The following is a 22031-nucleotide window of genomic DNA, read 5'->3' on the forward strand; positions in this document are numbered from 1 at the left end:
AGCACTAGTACTTTAAATGAATGTCACACAGGACAAAAATTGCATCGTTGATCAAATTTGTCCAAAATATTAATATAAAATATTAATAAAAGAAGCTCAAGAAAACTGGGAACCAATAAAAAATGTTGTTTATTTAGTTTTCAGATGGTTCATTTACAGTGGAATACAGATTACGTTAATATAACAACACACATTTTAGCAGTACTTAAAGTGCTATCTGCTAATCAAGCTATGAGTCTTACACAGTAATGTGTCTCTGCGTTACAAAAACTGTGCAATAGCTATGCAATGCCCATGTAATTATCAGTGTTGTAATAACTCAGTTCAAATATATGCTATTTGGTTGTTATTTTGAAAGAAATAATGTTAAATTAAAATGGATGACTCCTTCTTCAATTATTTACCTAATTATGACTGACTCGCAGCATTGTGTTTCCATTATTTATGAACTTTGTGGACAATGTATTGTTTTATTATGATGTGAAGGTCGTCCAACAGAAATCTGTGCAAATTAGAGTAAAGGAAGTATCCAAACATCTATCTATATATATTAGATTTATATTACTTTCCCCCAAATATACTAAATATATAATTATTAATTATTTTACACAGGACGTATACATGGTGGTTTGTCAAATAAATAAATAAATAAGTAAATGCACAGATACAGAAGCCAAGTTAAAAATGTCTAGTTGAATGCCAAAGCATGGACTCAGAGATGATGGCGTGTGAAACCCCAGCAGACAAGATGGGATTATATCATAAGTTCTTAGCAATCACCTTTTTTTCTGCTGAGACTATAGCATTATTGTCCTAATAATTATATTTAATAATGTCTTTATAAGTATAATAAATACTACTTACATTTTAAAGGTCATATTATTATTGTTGTTATTATTATTATTCGTAATAGTAGTAGTAGCATTATTATTAATCCATTCAGAAGTTGGTCACTTTGCGGTATAGCTTCTTTTGTAAACCCGTAGATAAAAAGTGAGTGTAAAAGTGAGTAAAACAGTCTTATAAGTATGTTATATTTTCTTTTGTTTGAATAAATAACATGAAACTATATTTTTCTTTTAATTTACTTTGCAATTCTCTCGTTTCAAGAGCTAATCACGCTTCTGAGAAACGGTCTACTTTTTCATCTGCTTGCTGGGCGCATCCATTTTCCCGTAGGGGTGGCCCACATCACCCTATTTAGTGAGCGATACGATGTTTAACATTTTCTTGTTGTGAGGAAATTTAAACACTCGTTTAGTGAAATCGTGTCTTGGTGCGATGTTTGCCGACTGGGGAGCCGTGACAGACCACAGCAGGTCGTGTTTTAGCATCCGTCGCACCCCTTCACCGAGTCGCGGTGGGAGCGTCTGGAATAACCTTGGTGTGAGCCAGTTGAGAGGCTGGAGAAGAGAGCGAGAGGCTGAACGGTGAGGCGGCCGAAGATCAGCGATTGCTGGCGTGAACATGGCGGAGACTGTACGCTCACTCTTCGAGTACCGGGACCCGCACAGCCTGGATAGCGACGGAGAGGGAGTGAAACCAGCACCAGCACCACGGGGGTGAGAGAGCCCGTTAACTATGAAATACAGGCTTTTAATAGTTTAAAAAAGAAACTGCTTTAACATACTGTTTTCCTACCCGTGACAGCTAGAGTCGGGTGGGTGTGTGCGCGCATGTACGCGTGAGGGTGTTTTGATGCAAGTAAAGTTACAATTACAGGTCATTCGTCGAGTTTGTCAGTGAGTGAACGTCCACTTGAGAGAAATTACACGAGAAACTCGCGTGTTTGTTTCGTTGTTACCTTGTTTTTTCCACCGTTAATTCCACCTTACAAAGCGGCTCCAAAGAGGGGTGTGCGCGCGTGCGTGAGCGAGCGTGCGACTGTTGTGTCTGACAGTGAATTTACCCACTGAAGAAGCTGTGTGTGTATGTGTGTGTGCGATAAGTGACAGAGTGAAGAATAATTAGCACAGACACACAGTTTCAGCTACAGTAACAACGCATGCACCACACACTTGTTACTTTTCCAGGTACACGGGGAAAGATGGAGGTTAATAGTACGTTCTGTGTTAGAGTGTACATAACAAAAGTTTTCAGCACCACAATCCCACTGCTCACTGTCACAAAGTTATAAAAATGCTGGAATTAGTGTACTGTCAAAGCTGCCCTGTGTGTATCTCTCTGTGTAAGTGCGCGCCCGCGCCTGTGTGTAGGGCGCGCTCTCGTGTGTGTGTGTGTGTGTGTGATTGTGTGAGAGAAAGACACACACACACACACGCATAGGGAGGGGAGAGAGCGTGAGAGAGAAAGGAGCAGCTCTGTGTGTGTGTGTGTGTGTGTGTGTGTGTGTGTGTGTGTGTGTGTGTTAGAGCAGAGGAAGGAGGAGGGAATGTGTGTGTGAGGGATGGGAGGGGGAGAGAGTGTGTGCGTGACAGTGTGTGTGTGTGTGAGAGAGAGAGTGAGACAGAGATGAGGAGTGGGAGGGGGAGCACAGTGTGCAAGGAGTGTGTGACAAAGAGAACAGGAGTGTGTGTGTGTGTGTGTGTGTTTGGTGGTTGAGGGAATGAGTAAGTGTGTGTATGTTGGGAAGACAGGGGTGTGTTTGAAAGAAGAGAAAATGTGTTTTAAATGTGTTTTTCAGAGTGTGTGTGTGTGCTTTGTGTGTCTAGTTGTTTGTGAGTGTGTGTGCGACTGAAATAGAAAAATAGAAACTAATTTGTGTGTGTGTGATGGGGGGGTAAATAGAGAGTGGGGCATGAAAGGTGTGTCTACGGTGAGGCACAAGAGAGGGACAGAGACAGAAAGGATTGTGAGACTGTGAAGGACATGTGTGTGTGAGTGTGTACGTGAGAGGAGCATATAAAAAGTGTATGTGTGTGTTTTGGTGTGTAACTGTGTGTGTGTGTGTGTGTGTGTGTGAAAGAGAGAGAGACAGAGATAGAGGGGAAGTGTGTTAGAGGCACAGAGAAGGGGAGGGGAGAGTGTGTTTGCGCATACGTGTGTGTTAGGAGAGTGGGGGAGGGAATGTGAGTGTTTGTTTGTGTATTCATGTGTGTGTGTGTGTGTGTGTGTGAGAGAGAGAGAGACAGTGTAGGGAAGTGTGTGTGTGTGAGAGAGAGAGAGCAAGCACGAAGGACTGTGTTTATGTGAAACCAAGGAGTGTGTGGGTTTCAGTGTGTTTTTAGTAGGGATAACAATCACATGTGTGACTGGTAAAGAGTGTGTGTGTTGGCTAGTTGTTTAGGATTGTGTTAATTGTGCATGTTGTCTTAAGAGTAAACATTATTTTTGGGAGGTGTGTGTCAGAGATGGTGCAGAAAGTAGTGAGGGAGAGAAAGTGTGTGTCTTTAAGAAACTGAGGTGTGTGTGTGTTGGTGATGAGCAGAGGGTGGGGTGGGCGGGTGGGATGGGGGTTAGAGAGGGAGAGTGTGTGTGTGTCAAAGAGGAGAAAGCTAGAGAAGATGGAGGGTGTGTGTTGCACACAGAGAGACAGCACACAGTGAGTGAGTGAGTGTGTGTGTGTGTTTAAGAGAGAGAGAGCAGGAGAGAGAGAGAGAGGAAAAGAGAAGGGAGGGTGTGTGACAGGGTGAGGATGTGCATGCGTGTGTGTATATGTGTGTGTGCGCATTCACTTGCATGCGTGCAAGCTTTTGAAACAGCAGGGGAGGGTGAGTTTAAGTGTGTGCTGTGTATGTGTGTGTCTTGGAAACTGAAAAAGAAGGCTTGGTAGCTGCATATGCTGCGTGTGTGCGTTTTCTGTGTTTGTGTATTTGTTCTGGTAGGAGGTGTGTGTGTGTGTGTGTGTGTGTGTGTGTGTGTGTGTGTGTGTGTGTTCGTCCGTCTGTGAGTGTGTGTGTTTGTTCTGCAGTCAGTAAGAAAGGGAGGGGTGTGTGTCAAGGGGGAGACAGACACAAGGTTTGTGTGTGTGTCTGTATGTGTGTGTAGCTCCTAGACAAGGGCAGTATGTTTGTGTGTGTCATACAGAGGGAAGGAGAGTGTTTATGCATCTACTTTGTTTATGAAAGAGGAAAGGACAGTGTGTGTATGTGCGTGCATGCTCAAAGGAAAAGTATGTTGACGTGTGTGTGTGTGTGTGTGTGTGTGTGTGTGTACCTTGTGTGGGTGGTATGGTATATGTGAGAAGGGGGAGGAGTGTGTGTGTGTGTTTGTATCTCTTTTATTATTGAGGATTCTGTGTGTGTGAGTGTGTGTTGGAGAGAGAGAGAAAATATTCTGCATGAAGGACAGAGTATACGTGAGGCTTTATTGAGTGAGTTTGTGCATGAGTGTGTGTGAGATTGTGCATAATCCAAATGTATGTGGAGCACAGAAACAGTTGCGTGACAAGAGGTTGTGTGTCTTTGCATCTGCCAGCACACGTAGTATTTGTTTGTTTGTGGCTGAGAAAGAATAATGGGTCTGATGGAACATGTGTGTATGCGTGCCGTACAGTGGAGGAGAAAATAAATTGTAGCAGATATGCATGAGTTTGAGAATCTGTAATGTACAGATTGAATGTGTGCGTGCTTGCTTTTGTGTGTGTGTAAATGAGGGAAAAAGTGTGTGTGTGTGTGTCAGAGATGGAACATGAGACTGTGGGTTTGGTTATTTGAGAGAAACTGAGTGCTGGGGAGAGAGAGAGAGTGTGTGTGTGCTTCACTGAGCTTTTCTATGTGTGTGTGTGTGTGTGAGTGTGTGTGTGTACACATGTGAGCTTTGGCGAGAGGGGGAGGGGTATGTGTGTGTGCATGCATGTGAGCTTGGCTAGAGAGAGAGGATATTTGTGTGCACTTTGTGTGTATGTGTGTGTGTGTCAGAGAGTGAGTGTGTTTGCGTGCCTGTAAGCCTGAGAGGGAGGGGTGTGTGTGTGTGAGTGCGTGTGTGTGAGCGCCTGTTTGCGTGCCTCGGTGTATGTGTGTGGGTGTGTGTGTTTGTGCATGCATGTGGACTAGGGAGGGGGAGGGATGAGTGTGTGTATGTGTGTGTGTGTGTGTGTGTGTGTGTGTGTGTGTCCGTGCACATGTGGACTCTATGAGCTCTGTGTCTGTATGTGTGCTCACGCATATGTGGGTCTTGAATATGGACTTGTTTGTGTACTTGTGCATGCATGTGGGTTGGCGAGAGGTGTGTGTGTGTGTTGGGAGTAAAGGAGGGAGAGAAGAATGAGAGAATCGATTGAGAGGGTGAGACAGGAATGGAGGGAGATATCGAGGGGTCAACTCGCCGAAGAAGTGGAGGTGAGACAGATTTGGTTGGCGAGAAAGTTCCCAGAAACTCAGTGAACCAGAACTGAATACACAGGCAGACGCTCAGAAGACCCAAAATAATCCAGCAAAATATAAATGGAGAAAAACTTTGGTTTTCTGGGAATAAGCTGCTAACCTGTTGGGAAGCTAAACCTGTCTGTCCCGAGTGGTTTCTGGCAGTATGTAGGCATCACTGCAGAGTCCCCCATGACTGCAGTCATATTCTGATAAGCTATAACTTCATCATGCTGTTGTTATTCTCACGTTGTTATTTAATCATTTAGTTACCAAGTATCAGGGGTGTAACGATATTTGCTTCTTTGACTTTGTTTGCTTCAGCGCGCCCTGCGATCCACATAATTGCTGTCTGAAACTGCACCACGTGAGGCCAGATTGAAGCGTTTTTTTTGGGAGCGCACAACCTGTTTTTTGTTTTTTTAAAATACTGGCTGTTTGTCAACTACAGCGTGAACGCAGAGTTAGCCATCACAGCTGGGCACATAAAGTGCGATTTCTACTCATTTTTTTATTATGTGTTAACTCACTCCCCATTTTAACAAAAAAATTAACCCTTCTGTACATCCATAACCTGCAAGTGTTCTGCAATTTTTTAAATTCAGTTTTATTTATTTAACGCGAAATCACAACAACAGTTGCCTTGAGGGGCTTGATGTTGTAAGATGAATACTATAATACAGGTCAGTGCAGTATAATGTATTGTGGCTCCTTAATTTAATCACAATCACAATTATTTTGGTCAGTATTAAGATCAATGGAATTATTTAGGAGTTCTCACTGACTTTGAATAAATAGTGGATTTGTTCAAATTTCAACTATAATGTAAGCGAGCTAAACTGCCGCAGCCAAGGAATGAATTTGCTGGTACAAGAAAAGGAGACAGCAAAGCGCCACAATAGTCGTTTTATCTCACTTATATTGCTTTCATTAATGAACAGTTTAATTGATTGCACAATCCTAGCACACTCTGATTTTAAGCATAACAATTCCTGTAAAATGTATTCAGATTAAAGCAGATGGCCGAGTTCTCATGCTTACAAAAAAACAGAAAAGTCTTAAATTTGTAACTCTGTTATACTGAGAGTACAGGTGCTATTCGTACAGTGTACCTAGATCATTTATTTTCTCTTTCTTATGATATGTCAGCAGTTGAATGCCGTAAGCGACAAAAATAAAACTATGACCTTACATGCTGTGATTTTATTTTAATTTTGTTTAGTTTTTGGAAAACTCCTGTTGAGTGAGTCTGTAAGAGTTTTGGAAAAGCCTAGCTAGTTTTTTACGCTACGTCTGATTGATCGAATATGTTTTGAGAACATGTTTGTCTGGCTCAAATTTTGAATATTTGGTTATTAAGCTAAGCGTATTAATTGTCAGTGTGCGACATAACACAGCAGAGTGTTGTCACAAAGCGCGTGTGGGTTGCTGGTTTTCACAGAGGATGTTATTATCGTAACGACTGGTCGGCCGCACGGTCATGTGGCTTTTTAAATTCTGTGATAAGTTGAAGAGCACAACTGTTGTGGAGGAGACGTTTCGGCTTTCACGCACGTTGAAACGCTCTATTGTGATTTGTTGGTGATTACCGGGTTGTTTCTCTTCTTTTTCAGATTTATTTGCAAATCAGGGTTTGTGTGTTTGTTTGGCACAGGCACAGGGAAGCTTAACAAGAGGAGGGGAGAAAATCTACATATGTGAGTGCAAATGAAGGCGCTCAGTCTTGTTTTACACTATCATAAACACACAGACATGTGCACACAGTATCATGAGATGGGAGTGGAGTGGATCAATAGAAAGACAGTGGGTCTGGTTGATATCTCCTCAGTGACTGTCCTCCCCTCCCTCTGTTCTGTCTCTGTATTATTTTTCTCATTTGCTCCCTTTTCCTACTTTTCTCCCTCTCTGTTTCCTACTGCTTCAGTTTTTTCCTTTCTAGCCCTTTTTCCCTTCCTCTTCTGTTTTTTTATTTCACTCTCTTGTCTGCATGCAAACACACACACACACACACAGACCCCCACACACACACACATGCACGCACTGACAGTAATGAACACTTCAAAATCCAAAGCACGATCTTCCTATGGCCTAGTTTTAAAAGCCTCCAATGTCATGTGAGTGAAAAATAGACTGACGGAAAACAATATTGAGATGTGTGGTAACAGAACTAGCCCAGATTCTGCAGAGGCAGAATCAGTTTGGCTCTTGAGAGTTTGGCTGTTTTGGCGTTGGATTTACTCTGAAGAAGAAAATCTCACACGGCCATACTGGGCTCTCACAGGTGGCGGCATTCGGGCTCCACGGGGGTAATGGCACTCTCTTTAGTTTTGATCCGGGTGTCTCGAGTCCAAACACTCACAAGATGGCAGGCTCTTACTATGATTGATACAGTCATTATGTGTTGTATGTTGATTTGTCTCAGTTTAGTTTATTATGGCTCCTTGACACTCAACAGTACTTAAACTGTATTTATTTATTTACTGAATCTTTTTCTGGGGGAGGAAAGTGGCGGGCTGATTAGGATAATGTGGTATTTTCTCATTTAATGGCAAGTTTTATTCAAATTAAATATCACTTTGACCAGTGGGATTTTTTCCTTTACTTTAAACAATAATAAACCCCACATCCCATGCTACAGCCATTTTCACACATGCAATGCAGCCCTGAACGCAGATTTATCAGACAGGGTGAATGTGAGAACACAAATGTCAGAGGCACTGGGATCAGACACTGGCGGGTCTTTAACCTAGTAGCTCCTTACTACAAAGTCTTATGTGTAGCCGGATTATTCGAACATTGTCTCAGTCTGCAGCCGTTTACCCCCAATGAGCAGGCGTTGTGTGCTGCTATTGCATGCTCCACGCCGCCTCACCTAAAACCACACAGCGTATTATCAGTAGTGTGAATGCGTCTGTTTCCTGCTACACGTGAGAAAGGACGGCTGGTTAAAATACCCTGACCATATTTGAAAGTGTTGCAAGTTCATTTGTGAAAATTTGTGACTTAAATTTAGTAAATTTTCATGTTTTCACACATGCAGTGCAGCCCAGATGGAGGTGCATGTAAGAATGCAGCAGTCTCAATAGCTTTCTACTATAGACTCCGCGTTATGTCTGATAACACACAGAACAATGTCTCGGATAATACTAATGCCATTCACACACTTTGAATTATAGGACTGTGGGAATGGGAGTAATATGTCCTTCCTCCCGCATGTGGCAAGTGATTGATTATTGATTATTTCAAGTAGTGAGAAACAGTCCAGTGAAGACTATCTGCTGTTGTGTGTTACACATGAGAAAGTGTCCTACGTTCATGTGTGAAAGTGGCTTACATCTGTAATTTGTGGTCAGTTTTTCACTCTGTTTCTGATATGAAGTACGCCCTAAAGTTTTTGAATCCTAAAAGTGCTGTTGGTGCAGTTCTGGGTGCGTGGTAATGTGCATGCTGTGCACATGATGGGACAATCCCAGTGCTGGCATCAGACTAATCCACTGATCAACAGGTGGTGCTAATGAGCCAAGAACAACAACAAGACCGTAGTGATTAATGCAGGGACTAATAATTTACAGTTTGCATGAGATACGTTTTGTACGTGTTACTTTTTGTCTTTGTGGCCCCCTTCCACTACAGAAGAATCAAAGATTGAAAAAGCAGCATTAGAAACACATCCATTTGCCGCAGTGGACAGTTTTGATTGTTTTCAGCACTAAGTTTCACTGAACTACAGAGAGCTCTTTGTATGTTGTGACTGAAGTCTTCTCCATTGAAAGTATGAAAGCTGGATGTGATGTCATTGATTGTTCTCGTCATCACCAGTTCAGTGTTTTGAACCTGCATGTGACGAGAGAGGTGCAGGTCTGACTGTGAACCTTCGTGCTCATTGGTTAATTACTAATTAGTCTTTCACACTGTCTGTGGTCTTCTCCAAGGGCTGCACAAACAGGGGTAGGCCACATATTTTTGACACTGCCCCCTAGTGACAGCACACAGGCACAACATGTATACCAACCAGTATCTGGAAAGCTGTGAAGGTCAGTGACGTATAATGAATATAATATAAGGATGGCTAGCTGCTAATTACTGGGGATGTATTTGCCTCTTAATTAAAACGTATTTGTTGCTCTCTGAGCCCTCTTTAATTTCTGAACCTGAATTGTGAGAAAAGACGATTATGTCCTCTTTGCCAAGAGTTTTGTTAGACTTGGACTGAGCGGCTTCCTCCGAGTCAGTCGGTGCAGATTGTGTAAAATCCTAAACTCTACTAGATTTTCCTGTTGTTCCAGTCAAACACGGTGAAGAGCTGTTTAAATAACCATGTTCTACTTACTGTGCATTTTTGTTTGCTGATATTGGAGTTAGCCCTCCAATGTGGTCTGCATTGATTCATTAGGTGGCTATCAGTTTATTGATCATATCTGATTGATGTGAAGTTTGGCCAGTAGGCCGATTGATTAAATGATAATTGTGTGCTTTTGTGGGTCTGTGTGTTTTCTGCAGACGCGGCTGTGGGAGGAAGAGAAAAGGGACGCCCGTGAAAGTCTTTGTAACGCCCACTGAGGAGGAGAGCGTGTCTGAACACAGGTTCAGCCCAGGTGTGTGTGTGTGTGTGTATTATTATTCTTACAGCAATGACCTGTGCATGTGCATGTTCATGTTTGTGTGTGATATGTGTATCTGCATCTGTTGGTGTGTGTTTGTGACTGGTGTGGGTGCAGAGCATGTGACCTAGTTTTGTGTATGTGTCTGTGTGCTTGATTGTGTATGTGCTGCTATGTGCACTTGTGTATGTGCTGCTCCAGGAGATGGGGTGATACCCTGTGTGTGTGCCCGTGTCTTTCCCTGTGCACATGTTTGTAATCCTTTTATACTGACAGTTTCTGTGCTCTCAGGTGAACGAAAGGAGGCAGGAGAGAATAAACGTCCCATGCTGGACAGTCCTTTCTACAATTCAGAGCCTGCTCCTCATCCCTGGTGAGTGTAAATTAAATAGTACTTCCTTTCCATCTTCTAGACAAAATAAATGGTGACTAACCTTCATTAATTCAACTCAGAATTCACCAATCAGAGCAGCAGCATCTGTAAACCCTGGGTGGATGAACTCCTGGCATATTTACTGTTTTTTGTATTTTTTTAAACTTTATACATGACTCAAATGACTGATGAATTATAATAATCACTGTATATTCATTTTCTGTAAAGCAGCTACTTGTTTCAGCACTAAACACAGCTAGAAAAGCAGAAACAGAACATCTTTCCAGTCCTAAGAAAGTAGGAAAAAGCATAAGGACAGAACAGAATAATAAAAACAATATTATTTTAATAAAGGTGAATTTTACTTCAAATCCTCCACCTCCTTCAACAGTGGTCCATCGGAGCAGGCTCATGACAAGGTCTCCCCCGGACTCAAGCACGGCTCCTGCTCATCCTCTACACCAGCTCTGTCTCCAGCTGCTTCCTCAGCTGCAACACCAACGCCTGTCCCCGCCCCCGCCCCAGCCTCCGCTGCTTCAGCTCAGGCCCCCTCTCTGACCCCTGCGTCCACAGCTCCAGCTGCTCCAACAGCCTCCGCTCCGGCTCCGACAGCCAGCTCTTTCCCTCCCTCCCCTAACTGCCGTATCCGAGAGGTCCACTGCGGCAACCAGGTGCGACTGGTGGTTATTGCCATTCGAGACATCACCAAGGGCGAGGAGATCACTGTGGACTACAGCCTAACCGAGTGGGGCGAGAACCTGGTCAGTGTCATGGCACATATTACATCAAGACTTTTTCTCATCCTTTACCTCACATTAGTGCTTGCTTATATTAGGGATCCTATAGACAGTCTAACAATGCAGAAAACCTGATGAAATGTTAGCGCTTGTTGCCAAAATTTGGTTCAAGGATTGACTTCTTTTTTCCAGTGTTTATCAGTCGCTCAGGGAGAAATTAGTTTTAAAAAGGTCTCCTCGTCAATAGTAGCCAGGATAGACCACAGCACAGTGCAGCCACAGGACATTTTGTTTTGACTGAGCGTAGCTGCTCATGTTTGCTTTCTCTTTACAGCTCAATCATCTACTTAGCCAAACCTATAACAAAACAGTGTTTTTATGCCTACATAAAAGAAAACTCCCGCAAAAATAGGATCTGGGCTCACCCCAAAGGAAAACCACCACATTAAAAAAGTAATTTAGTTAAGAATGGAATAGATTTGTATTTATCTAGTGGTCAGGCATGGCAGACCTCATTTCTTACACGCAGTCACCCCCAAAGAGCCCATTTTTTGCTAGGAAAAAGCTTCACGCTGTATGTAAAGGATGGACTGAGCCTCTGTGACATCACCTATTTGTTTGGTTTATAGTCACTGTTTTAAAGCCTCGAGCTCAGCTATGTGCGTAATGAGTGAGGGGTGGATCTGACTGAGAAACTACGGACACTGCACACTCATGCAGCTGCGTCTTGTCAATCAAATGCCAGATAGACCATAATATAGAACATGAGCCATCATGTTCATCTTAATAAGACCTGAAACTAGCGAGACCAAAAATTTACCAAGAAAATGTTTACTGAGGTTATGGATCGAATGAGAAGTACTTAGAAGTACTGGACTTATTTTCGCAACTGGAAAAGTGACTCCCCCTGCTGACCATAAGAAATAACGCAGATATACAGCAGATTTTTTTTTCAGCTGTGGAGACCACAGCCATCTTTTATATACACTCTTTGGCTGAAACTTCCTTTTAAGCTCAGGTGGAAATTCAGTTTTAAATCCAAACCCAACCGCTGGTTGAGGATAGGTCAAGGAAAGCCATTCACACTCTGAATATCACTGATGGCTTCAGATAGGCAACCATATGTACTCACATTCTTGGATCAGCTTCAAACACGTATCCCTGTTTCACACACACACACGCATACACACACTGCACACACATTAATGTTACACACACAAGCTAAGCAAGGCATGGGGTTACCATGGTGATGGTTGAGCTCCAGCTTGCTTTCTACCTATAGTGCTTAAGCAACAGTCGCCATGGTTATTGCATGACATCTGTTCTTTTAATGGATCTCATTAGATCACATCAATTTATTCAACAGGATGATGATACCAGGATCCATTTAGGAAGATTAAATTGACAAAAATTGAGAAATTGACATCAGTGGCTGCAGTGGAGCCAAGGCGGCTCACGTTCTGTTAGACTTTTGTTATTGGTTAATTGATCTGCTCTGTACCCGGCATTCCAGCATGATTGATAATCCCATTTTAATTTCTTATGAGAAGCTGACAGTGTTTGAATGCAGGTCTGTTTGAACTTCTTTTTGCTTGGCTCGTTATTGAGACTTTTGGCGTCATAATCAACCTTTGCGCCTTGGGCCAACTGTGGAGGGCTATCCTTGTGCTCTCTGAGTGACAGCTGAGTCTGATTGTTATGGCAAACATTAATGTGCAGCGTGCTGGCTGTTTTAATGTGAGTGGTCTGTGTCCCGCAGGGTTTTCGTGGTACTGTTTCTCCCGCGCAACATGACTGCAGCTCTGACACCGAGACCAACAATATCAAAAAGGTAAAAGAAAAACACCACTTGGTTCCTAAAAGCACAAACAGTGATGTAAAAAACAAAACAAAAAACCCCGCAGTGTTGTAATTTTTAAAGATGTGACAAGTAGACTTTGCGCAGCACATGTAGTTACTGGGTAGGAGGGGCTGTTTTTGAAGTCTACAAAGGAAAAGCCACATTAATTTTTTTAAATAGACACTTTTTGAGCACTTATCCCAACATGAAAATCTCTCAGTTCAATCATAACTTCAAGCATTACAAAATATGAAGGTGCTTTGATTAAAAGCCAGAGCTTGTCTTCATAAAATCATCCCATCAAGTTTACTTATTGAACTTTTAGATCAATAAGTAAACAAAACAAGTTTTTGTGGCAAAACTAGTCAGCATGAATAAACTTTTAAATTCTATGTTGAATTCTAGGTGATGTCATTCTGCAGTTTTAGCAACAGTTAAAAGTTAAAATCTCCTTTTCCTCCATACAAAGGCACCAGGGACTTGTGGGTAGTGTAGTATTTAGATCTGTCAGCCACACCCATATAAAGGGCAGAGAAAATGTGATTTGCCAGGAACAAAAGATGAAATATTTAAAAATGACATTAAAACCAGAGGATCATTACATTAGAGCAATTTCTTGGTTGTCTTTTCACATATCCCTAAATTACTTTCTAAATATGAATGAAATTTTTTCATTTAGTTAGTAGTTTTCTCTATACATTGTAAATATTAAACGAAAGCAAAATGGGTATTTTTTATATTTTCAACTCATAAAATAATAAACTGACAATGTCATATTACTCCTTGATGTTCACATGTTTTACTTTCATTGCTATAATAGCATTTTCTGCAAAAACACAGTAAGATAAGTAAGATAAGAGCATAGTGGAGTGTATGGTAACTGACAAATAAAAACCATTTTTTACTACAAGCCACATTTACCCATTCACTGATTCATAAAGAGCATTATTTTATGCCTTAATGTGCTTTTTCTATGAATCTCATACTCTCACTCCAGTGGCAATTTGAGGTTCAGCATCCTGCCCAAGTTGTTTTCCATTGCAATTGAGGAACATTTCAGTGTGGGTGGGGTTGTTATAGCAACGCGGCCAATAAGTCCAGTGACGTCATTTGTATGCAACGCAAAGGCAACAGTGGTGGACATCAAGTTGATGGTACACCTGCTGCTAAACATCTGTAGCTCTACGTTGGACCACTGTTTTAGTTCGTGTGTAACAACTTCCTCTCATTGCTGGATTTAAAAAATGGCAGGTTTGATTTTTGTAAAGAAGTCACTCTTATGACTCATTCACTGACGCCACAGTTTTGGCTCGACTTAGCTCACTTGGAACCCCGAATGAGAAGGTACTAAAACAGTACCAGGTACTACCAGTTAATGGGGAACCCTAAAAACTGAGGAGAGTCAAGTGAGTAAAACTAGTGGAAAAGAGGCTGTTGTGCCATGACAGCGTTTCACTAATCAGACTAACAAAAGTTAAACATGCCTTTAGTTGGGATATATTTATGTGAGCAGTGACATTTCAGTTTCATTGGTATAATTCTGCCAATAAGTGATATAGTGGACAGCTTTGGAAAACAGCTGTGACTTGGTAGCTCTCAGTGTTTTACAGCAGCTATAGAAGAGCTGCAGTCATGAACTAAAAGCATCTCAGCTTGGCAACTTGTAGTTTTGTTTTGTTTTTTTCCTGCACATATTGATCCTCAAGGTTTTATCAGTTTTGCCTATTAAAAATTCTGTTGACTATAATGCACTTATTCAAAGCGGTTAGGAATATTTTTGCAGATCTGTACAACACATATGTCTAAAGGGAAAAGAAAAAGGGTTCAGGAAGGAAATAACAAAGGTTATGAACTTCAGAAGACTTCAGTTATTTGAAAGTGGACAACTTTTGTGGTAATTTTATTACTACTGTTAAAAAAACCTCAGGCTAACACTTGTTGTTGTTTTTCACGTGCAGGAGGAGGAACCACTCTCCCTGACCACCCAGCAGCAGCAGCGGCAACAACAGCAGCAGGAATATGTCACCCCGTCGTGGTCCCTCTCCCCGTCGTCCTCGCCCATCTCCCATTCTGATGCTAGTGACTCAGATGCTGGAGATGAGGACAACTCCAGCGCGCGTGGGCGTGCAATACGCCGGCGAAAGAAACGTCGAGGCACTCCTTCAAAGAAAAAGACCCCCCATCGGACCCCACCGGGGAGGCCGCCGCAAGTCTCCCCGTCGAGCGGTCCTCATCACAACCGTCTGTTTCCTTCATCCCATTCTTCAGCGCAGTCTTCCCCACCCTGCTCGTCTTCATCCACTTCCGTGTCCTCAGCCAAGCCTGTGTTCAAACCTCCAGGTCCTTTGGCTTCCAACACTACAGGCAGTGTCACCACGAATGTCTCCAGAGGAGGAGTTTCCATAGACTCCATGCGCCAAACCTGTGAGTACTGTGGACGCCACTTCCGCTCCCTGGGCCGCCACTTAGATAAACACCATGCTCATCAGCCCGATGTTTGCTCCGCACTCGTCGAGCGCTACACGCAGATGCCCCGTCTGCAGGCACAGAACTCGAACCCGGCCTCAGCTCACACGCACACCCAGCAACGCTCGAAATTGTCACACGCTACAGGACAGAGCCGCGGTTCAGATCTATCACCAGGCAGCGTTCAGGATCTCTCCATGTCTCCGCCCACTCTCATGTCAGGTAACCAATCCCCTGCTCCCTCCAGTAGAAACTCCACCCCTCCTGTTCTGACTCCTCCACGAGGACAGAATGCAGTGCCGGTGTCGGTGCTTAAGAGGAGCCCGCCTCCTGTGGCTCTGACGCAGTCCAAGAAGGGAACGATGAGGAAGCTTAAGAAAGAAAGGCAGGTGGAAGAGGAGGAGGAAGGCATGGATGAAGATGAAGAGGATGTGGAGGTTGTGGAGGTGAAGAGACCAATAGGCGAGGATGAAGTAGAGCTGGTGTGCCCTCAGTCCTTCAGCACCAAGTTGGCCAAAGAGATACAGCCACCAAAAGAAGAGGAGGATGAGGAAGAAGAGGAAGAGGAGGAGGAGGAAAATGGGGTGATGGAGGTAGAAGATGAAAGTGGGACAGAAGATAAGGAAAAGGACTTGCTGAGGTAACTTAGTCAGTGAATGAGTTGTAAAAGTTAAGGGCGTTACACATTGAACGCATTGCGTAAACAAAATTCAGAAGCGGACATGAAGCAATGATGAACTCACAACAAACTCCAAACTATTTGCCTCTGATGCCACCTAACTACACTGACAATCACAAATATTAATTATGTTGTCTGATAACACCGGCCCCCGTTTTTAATTAAATTTTTCATTTACTTTCATTATTTATAAAAAAAAAATAGCTGGGAATCACTGAACATGCCCACGACGATCATTCACTTACAATATGATATTACTGTGATTTTTAATGTTTTGCAGTATGCCGTATAGTGACAAGTTAAACTCTGTCGGTGTCAGTTTTATCCATTAAGATGAGATTTTCAAATGTACCAACACTGTCACTAAAACCTGCCACAATGTTACCACAAGAGGAGTCAGTCTGATCTCAGCCGTATACGGCAGCTAACATAGCAACTAACTCTGTATTCATTTTTTTCTAGGATTTCTATAAATCTATAAATATAAAAGAAAACAATCACGTATCTGTTGCACTCTACATAGAAAGATATTTGTATTCACTAGAACTTTACATTTGAGCTCAGCCACCTTCCTGTTTTATATTAATATAAGCAGGGTACAACCATATGGCAGCCAGCTGAGTTGAGTCCCCTCAAGTAGTCCTCATTGACAAAGGCTCATTCAGGCTGATGCTATGGTGGAAGCCTTTCTGCATTTATAAATTAAAGAACAAATAAGTTACCTGCAAACCTTCAAGGATATCTATGAGAGTGACTGCAGTATCGCCACACTATGCTGTATAGATTATATTATATTCCACCAAAACAGGTTCCTGGCACAAATTCATCAGTGTGTGTAAATAGTTTGATGAAATTGGTTTGTTTTTGAGTCTCTTTAATCTAAAAAGTGACCGAAACTAGACACAGCCTGGAACTTAATGACTAACTGCTTTACTCATTTTAGTTAATGATTTCTATTTAAATTAAATGCTTTATGTAGAGGTGCATTATACAAATTTATACATATATCTGGCTAACTCCTGCATGGCAGCTGGTACAGGTGCTTTGAGAAATATTTCTGTAACAGTCCTCTTAGTGAATTGTGTGAATGAATATTTTTATTAAAATCCCAATTTTCCTTTTTTTTGCAGTGGTTCGGGGCGTCACCACATGCTGCCCCTGCTCTCCTCCCTGTCCTCTCTGGTGCTGTACCTCCGCCGGCTGCAGCACTCGGCCTTCTTGTCTCTCTCTCGCCAGCTGCAGTCTGCCGAGGCATGGCGCCTCCTCTGCCACTCCAGCCTGGCGCTCCTTATCCTGTATAACCGGCGGCGTGAGTGTGAGGTCTCTAAGCTGTCCATCAGTGAATATCGGGCCCGTGTTACTCCTCAATGCCCTGTTCCTGTTCCACCTGGTGCCCCTCCAGCTCTTACCCCATTAGAGGCCTCCCTGTCGCCCTTTGAGCGCATGGTGCTTCCTCACCTCCCCAGAGTCGGAGTCCAGGGTAAACGAGGACGTGTCCAACCCCTCATCCTACCTCCTCACTGTGAGCCCTGTCTGGAGCTTCTCCTGCAGACACGGCAGGATGTAGGAGTTGACCCTGCAAACCCGTACGTTTTTGCTCGACCCTACCACTCTCCTGCCACGCCACTGCGTGGCACCGATCTGCTGCGCAGCCTCGCTCGCTCCAGCGGTACCCGCAATCCCCGCGCCCTGACCCAGACCAGGGTTCGTCGACAGGTAGCGATCCTAACTCAGCTGCTGCTTCTCGGAGAAGGAGAGGAGCCCGGACAGCTTGGAGGCAGCGCTGTGGAGAGGCTCGAGCACTTCCTTGAGAGGGAGTACCACGTGACGCAGAATTGTGCTGGTATTGGCCAGGACCCAGGCCTGATGGGGAGAGTGGGCCGGGTCGTGCTGTGTGGAGAGAGGGATGGAGTACTGTTCAGAGGAATGAGCCTGAACCACATCTGTCTGGAACTGGATGGTGAGATGGATGGACCGCTCGTGAATGAGTGATGTTTTGTCCTTGGAATGTAACTTTTCTTTCATTTTTTTGTGAATGATTGAGTGTGACTGCAGTTTATTGGAAACAAACATTTTTAACATCAGGCTGATGAAGTTCTCTTCTTTGCTCTTTTCAGTCATGTCAGGAAACTCTGCAGACTCGTACTCGGAGGGAGAATCTGAAGGGGAGAATGTGAAGGAGAAGCCTGAGGTGCACGCCCCTGCTCCGGCTCTGAATCCTACACCCACCCTGCTGTATGTCAGGAAGGGCAAGAACAACGGGAGGGTCGGACGACCCAAGAAGCTCAAGAACAACCAGCCACCCCCTCCGCTTCCTCTTGACCCTCCACCTGCAAACCGCAGGAGAGGCACAGGTCAGCCTAAATCAGGTTTATTTGTGTGTCGAGTGTTATGTGCATTTGCACAATGCAATGAGATAGTTGTGTGTATACGATTTAAAAATAAAAACACTCACACCTAACAAGAAAATTGAAGCCGAATGCATTTATAACACCATTATTAGAATATGAAAAGGTGAAACGAGGAAGAAAAAAGGAGGGAAAGAAACTTCACAACATGAATGGTTCAAGCTGTTTTGTTTGTCAGAGAAAGTGAAGCCCAAGGTGAACTAGTGCATTTTTATCCCAGTAGGGAATATTCACTGGTTGAATTACAGGAAATAAATGCTCAATGTTGAAGTCACACACATTTGATGTACCAAAGGAGCCTCAAGAAGTTGAAGGTTTAGGAGGTGCAAATAATTAAGATGTTTCGTATGTGCAGTATCTTTAGTTCAGTTTTATTGGAAAGTAATGGATATATTTAGGGGTTTGGGGAATGATAAAGCATAGTATTGCAAATACTGTAACAATACCGACACCAAATATTGCTACTTTATTAAAATAATAAAAATTCTCCGGGAATACTACAAACAAGAGGGCATCCAACACTCAACACACTTAGCGTGACAAAGCTATCTCCTAATTTAGAGTAAACTAATAAATCACATGAGGAAAAATAGGATGTAACCTCCTTGCATCTACAAAAAAATACATAAAAGAAAATCAGCAGCTGCCTGGTATTGATGTTTTCTTTTTCCACATTCTGGGACCAATCGCAGTTTGTGGTGACTGATTGGTTGCCCAGAGCTTGAGAGTGGTGGACACCCAAAACCATTTTTGTTCACAAGGCGTTTGCACAGGTCACCTGATAGGAGGAGACCTTTCTGCAAACAGTCCCAGTCTGACTTGGACTGACTGCAAACAACCTCAGAGACTGTCAAAGGTGGCCTGGTAGCACGTAGCACAAGTGGACATGGTTGGTATCGCTGCACAAAGGATGCAAAAAACACACCAAGCTGTCCCTTTTCAGGACATAATTTTTTACATAAAAATCAGTAGTGTCTTAGTTAATAGCTCCAAATAAAGAGCGATCTCAATAAACAGCAGTTGTGGAATCTGATGGGCACAAAATGTTTCTCTCAGTTTGTCACCACAGTCATTTTTTTCTCTCCAAGTTTGATTTGTTTGTTATTTTTCTGATAGAAGTGCTTCCTTCTCTAGAGCTGACTTAAGTGGTAATGAAGTGTTTCAGTTGCATCACTCCTCATTAAACAGTGTGTTGTCTGTTATGTGTGCAGTTGATAAAGAAATATTTTGTCTCTTGCCAAAAAATTAGTTGTGAGATTATTCTCTTTTAGTTAATTTACAGCACATTGTAATTTAACTGTACTGGCAGTAAATTTATAGTCGCATTAAGTTTACTTTTAGTCATATAGTTCAGAAATCTGTGGATCTTCCTGAGTTTCATCACCAGATCTTTATCTTTATCAGACTGGACCTCAGTTTTTATGCTAACATGGAAAAGAAATGTCAGAAAAACAGAAATGTAAACGCTCTCAGCTCTGTATTTTCTCCAGTTCAGCCATAAGCTTTGATTCAGAGTACGAGCTCTAAAAAAATCATTTAACCTCTAACTCTGTTCCTCTTTTGTTCACTGCAGGAAAGCGAGGCGTCCTGAAGCGTCCCTGGTCAGAGGCTGAGCGCGCTGCAGTCGAGGAGCACCTGACCCAGAACATCAATGAGCTTCGCGTTCCCGCCAAGGCTGACTGTGAGCGCTGCCTGCAGCAGTGCCCCCTGCTGGTCAACAATCACCGCGACTGGCGAGCCATCAAGTTCTACTGCCACAACCGCATTCAGCTACTGAAGAAGAATCAGCGGCGTGAAAGCGAACCCCAGCCCCTCACTGTCTGCTGAGGGGGCGGGTTTTGCGTGGGTTGGGAGCCCGTAGGATGTTTATTTCGGTGCAGCTGATCAGAGCAGAATCTCAAATGGTACCTGCTGCCCACAAAATGCACTAATTTTGAGAGGACGGTCCTAAATTTAACACCGCTCTCTGGCAGTGCGGTTTGTTTTTGACGTGGCTTCTAATTTGGCACCTGATGGCATTTCATTTTGAGCCATACAAAAAGAAAAATTTGTGCCGCTCCATTTCAAGGTCTTAAAATTACACTAGAGTATTCGTGGTGCTCCTGGTTTTGATCGTTACAGTGGAAGTCTTGTTAAAAAGCAGTGCGCTTGGACTCGGGTGCCGTTTGAGACGTGCCGTGAGAGACCACAGCCTGTGCTGTGTTGTACATGGACATTTTTTTTCCTTCTTCTTACATGGATACACTAAACTGAAATGTAAACACAGGAGGAAACCAATCCCTACAGTGTTGTTATATGAACGTTGTGAAGTAGCATTAGTGTTTTCTGCACTCGGAGACGTTAATAGGACAAATGGCCTGCACTCGGGGGCCACACTTTCCTTCATAGCGGCTTTATAATTAGAATAGACCTAACTACTGCTAACTGAGAAGAGAATAGCCAGATCTGTCCTCAAACAACCGTGTTTTTGTTTTTTTTCATACAACTGACTGTGCAATTCTGTTCTCATAATATTTGGACCTTAATTTCCATGTGAGGTACTAGATGACGAATGAGTTATGCTCTTGAAGCTACTATAAAGTTTTTTTTTAATTAATTGAAATGAATCTTCATTGTGATGGAGACAATGGGTTTCATGGCAGCGACAATTAAACGGCCTGTGAATGTTGTGAAGTTCTATTTGGATACCTAAGATGTTTAGTTAAATCACAAAGAGCTGTTGTGAAGCCTGTTGTCTTTCCTGTCAACTGATACGGATAAATATTTTGCCCTGAGCAACTCTTATGTTTTAGCTATGATTTTGTGTCTTTCTGCCCATTGCACATTTTCATTCAAAGCAGTAAAAAAAAAGGTGCTATAGGCCAATAAGCTGGATATCACTTTATGTGTGGAGAGGAGATTTCCCTTGGTTGTGTTAAAGGTTACTTAAAAATGGGCATTTATCAGAGGAGTGATTGTTCTGTGGCGCCACTTTTGTTGCATTGTCTGTCTTGTCCTTTTCAATGGCTAGAGCTCCTCCTCCTCTTTCTCTGTCCTTTCCCGGCCACACTACACAGTTTGCAGCTCGACCAGATTTTTATTTTTCAGTGTTGCTGGAAATCTGTGTCCATCAGAGTAAAGCCTCCATAAAACCTCAAAATGGATACTTGAAGTAATTTAAACCTTTTGCAGAATCTTTGACCTTATCTCGCTCTAGCCTTGCCAGTTACATTGTACATAACAAATATATTATCATTGAGCTAACTGGTTGTTTGTGCTAGGCATTATGTAGCTTTCTCCATTTACAAGGTGTTGCTATCTGTACATAAGGCAGTTTTGTAAATACTCTACAGAGAAACAAAGAAAAAACACAATGTATGACATGCCTTGGTTATTGTGTTATGTTTTTTCTTTTTTATAAGTCTTATAAAAACTTAAAGATCTATGATTTGTGTTGTGGTTATTTAAAAAGCTGAAGTGTTTTATTCTGTTGGAAAAGAAACACTAGAAACACTAATGTCACCGGGTCTTAACTCAATGAAACACCTACACTTACAGGCCACTTAAGCACAGTAGTGTGAAAAAGTGATTGCACCCTTCCTGAGTTCCTATTGTTTTCCATGTTTGTCACACTCAAATGTTTCAGATGAAATGAATTTAAATATTACACAAAGATAACACGAG

General features: G+C 42.7%; 1 protein-coding gene across 2 annotated transcripts; it reads left to right on the forward strand.

The window, feature by feature from the left end:
- Positions 1 to 1381: 1381 nt before the first annotated feature.
- Positions 1382 to 21790, forward strand: LOC146385549 (uncharacterized). 2 transcript variants are annotated; one of them, XM_084931372.1, is made up of 10 exons: positions 1382 to 1562; positions 6878 to 6961; positions 9765 to 9859; positions 10157 to 10238; positions 10630 to 10999; positions 12735 to 12806; positions 14774 to 15921; positions 17091 to 17920; positions 18078 to 18314; positions 19942 to 21790. In XM_084931372.1, the coding sequence occupies exons 1-10, from the start codon at positions 1468 to 1470 to the stop codon at positions 20193 to 20195; spliced, it is 3267 nt and encodes a 1088-aa protein (XP_084787498.1). In that variant the 5' UTR covers positions 1382 to 1467; the 3' UTR covers positions 20196 to 21790. The 2 variants fall into 2 exon arrangements, with proteins under 2 accessions (XP_084787498.1, XP_084787496.1); XM_084931370.1 differs by lacking the exon at positions 6878 to 6961 and having other exon boundaries at positions 1384 to 1562.
- Positions 21791 to 22031: the final 241 nt, after the last annotated feature.

The sequence above is a fragment of the Perissodus microlepis genome, chromosome 6 (assembly GCF_051167445.1).
Source record: "Perissodus microlepis isolate ML-2025 ecotype Zambia chromosome 6, ASM5116744v1, whole genome shotgun sequence".
Classification (NCBI taxonomy): Eukaryota; Metazoa; Chordata; class Actinopteri; order Cichliformes; family Cichlidae; genus Perissodus; species Perissodus microlepis.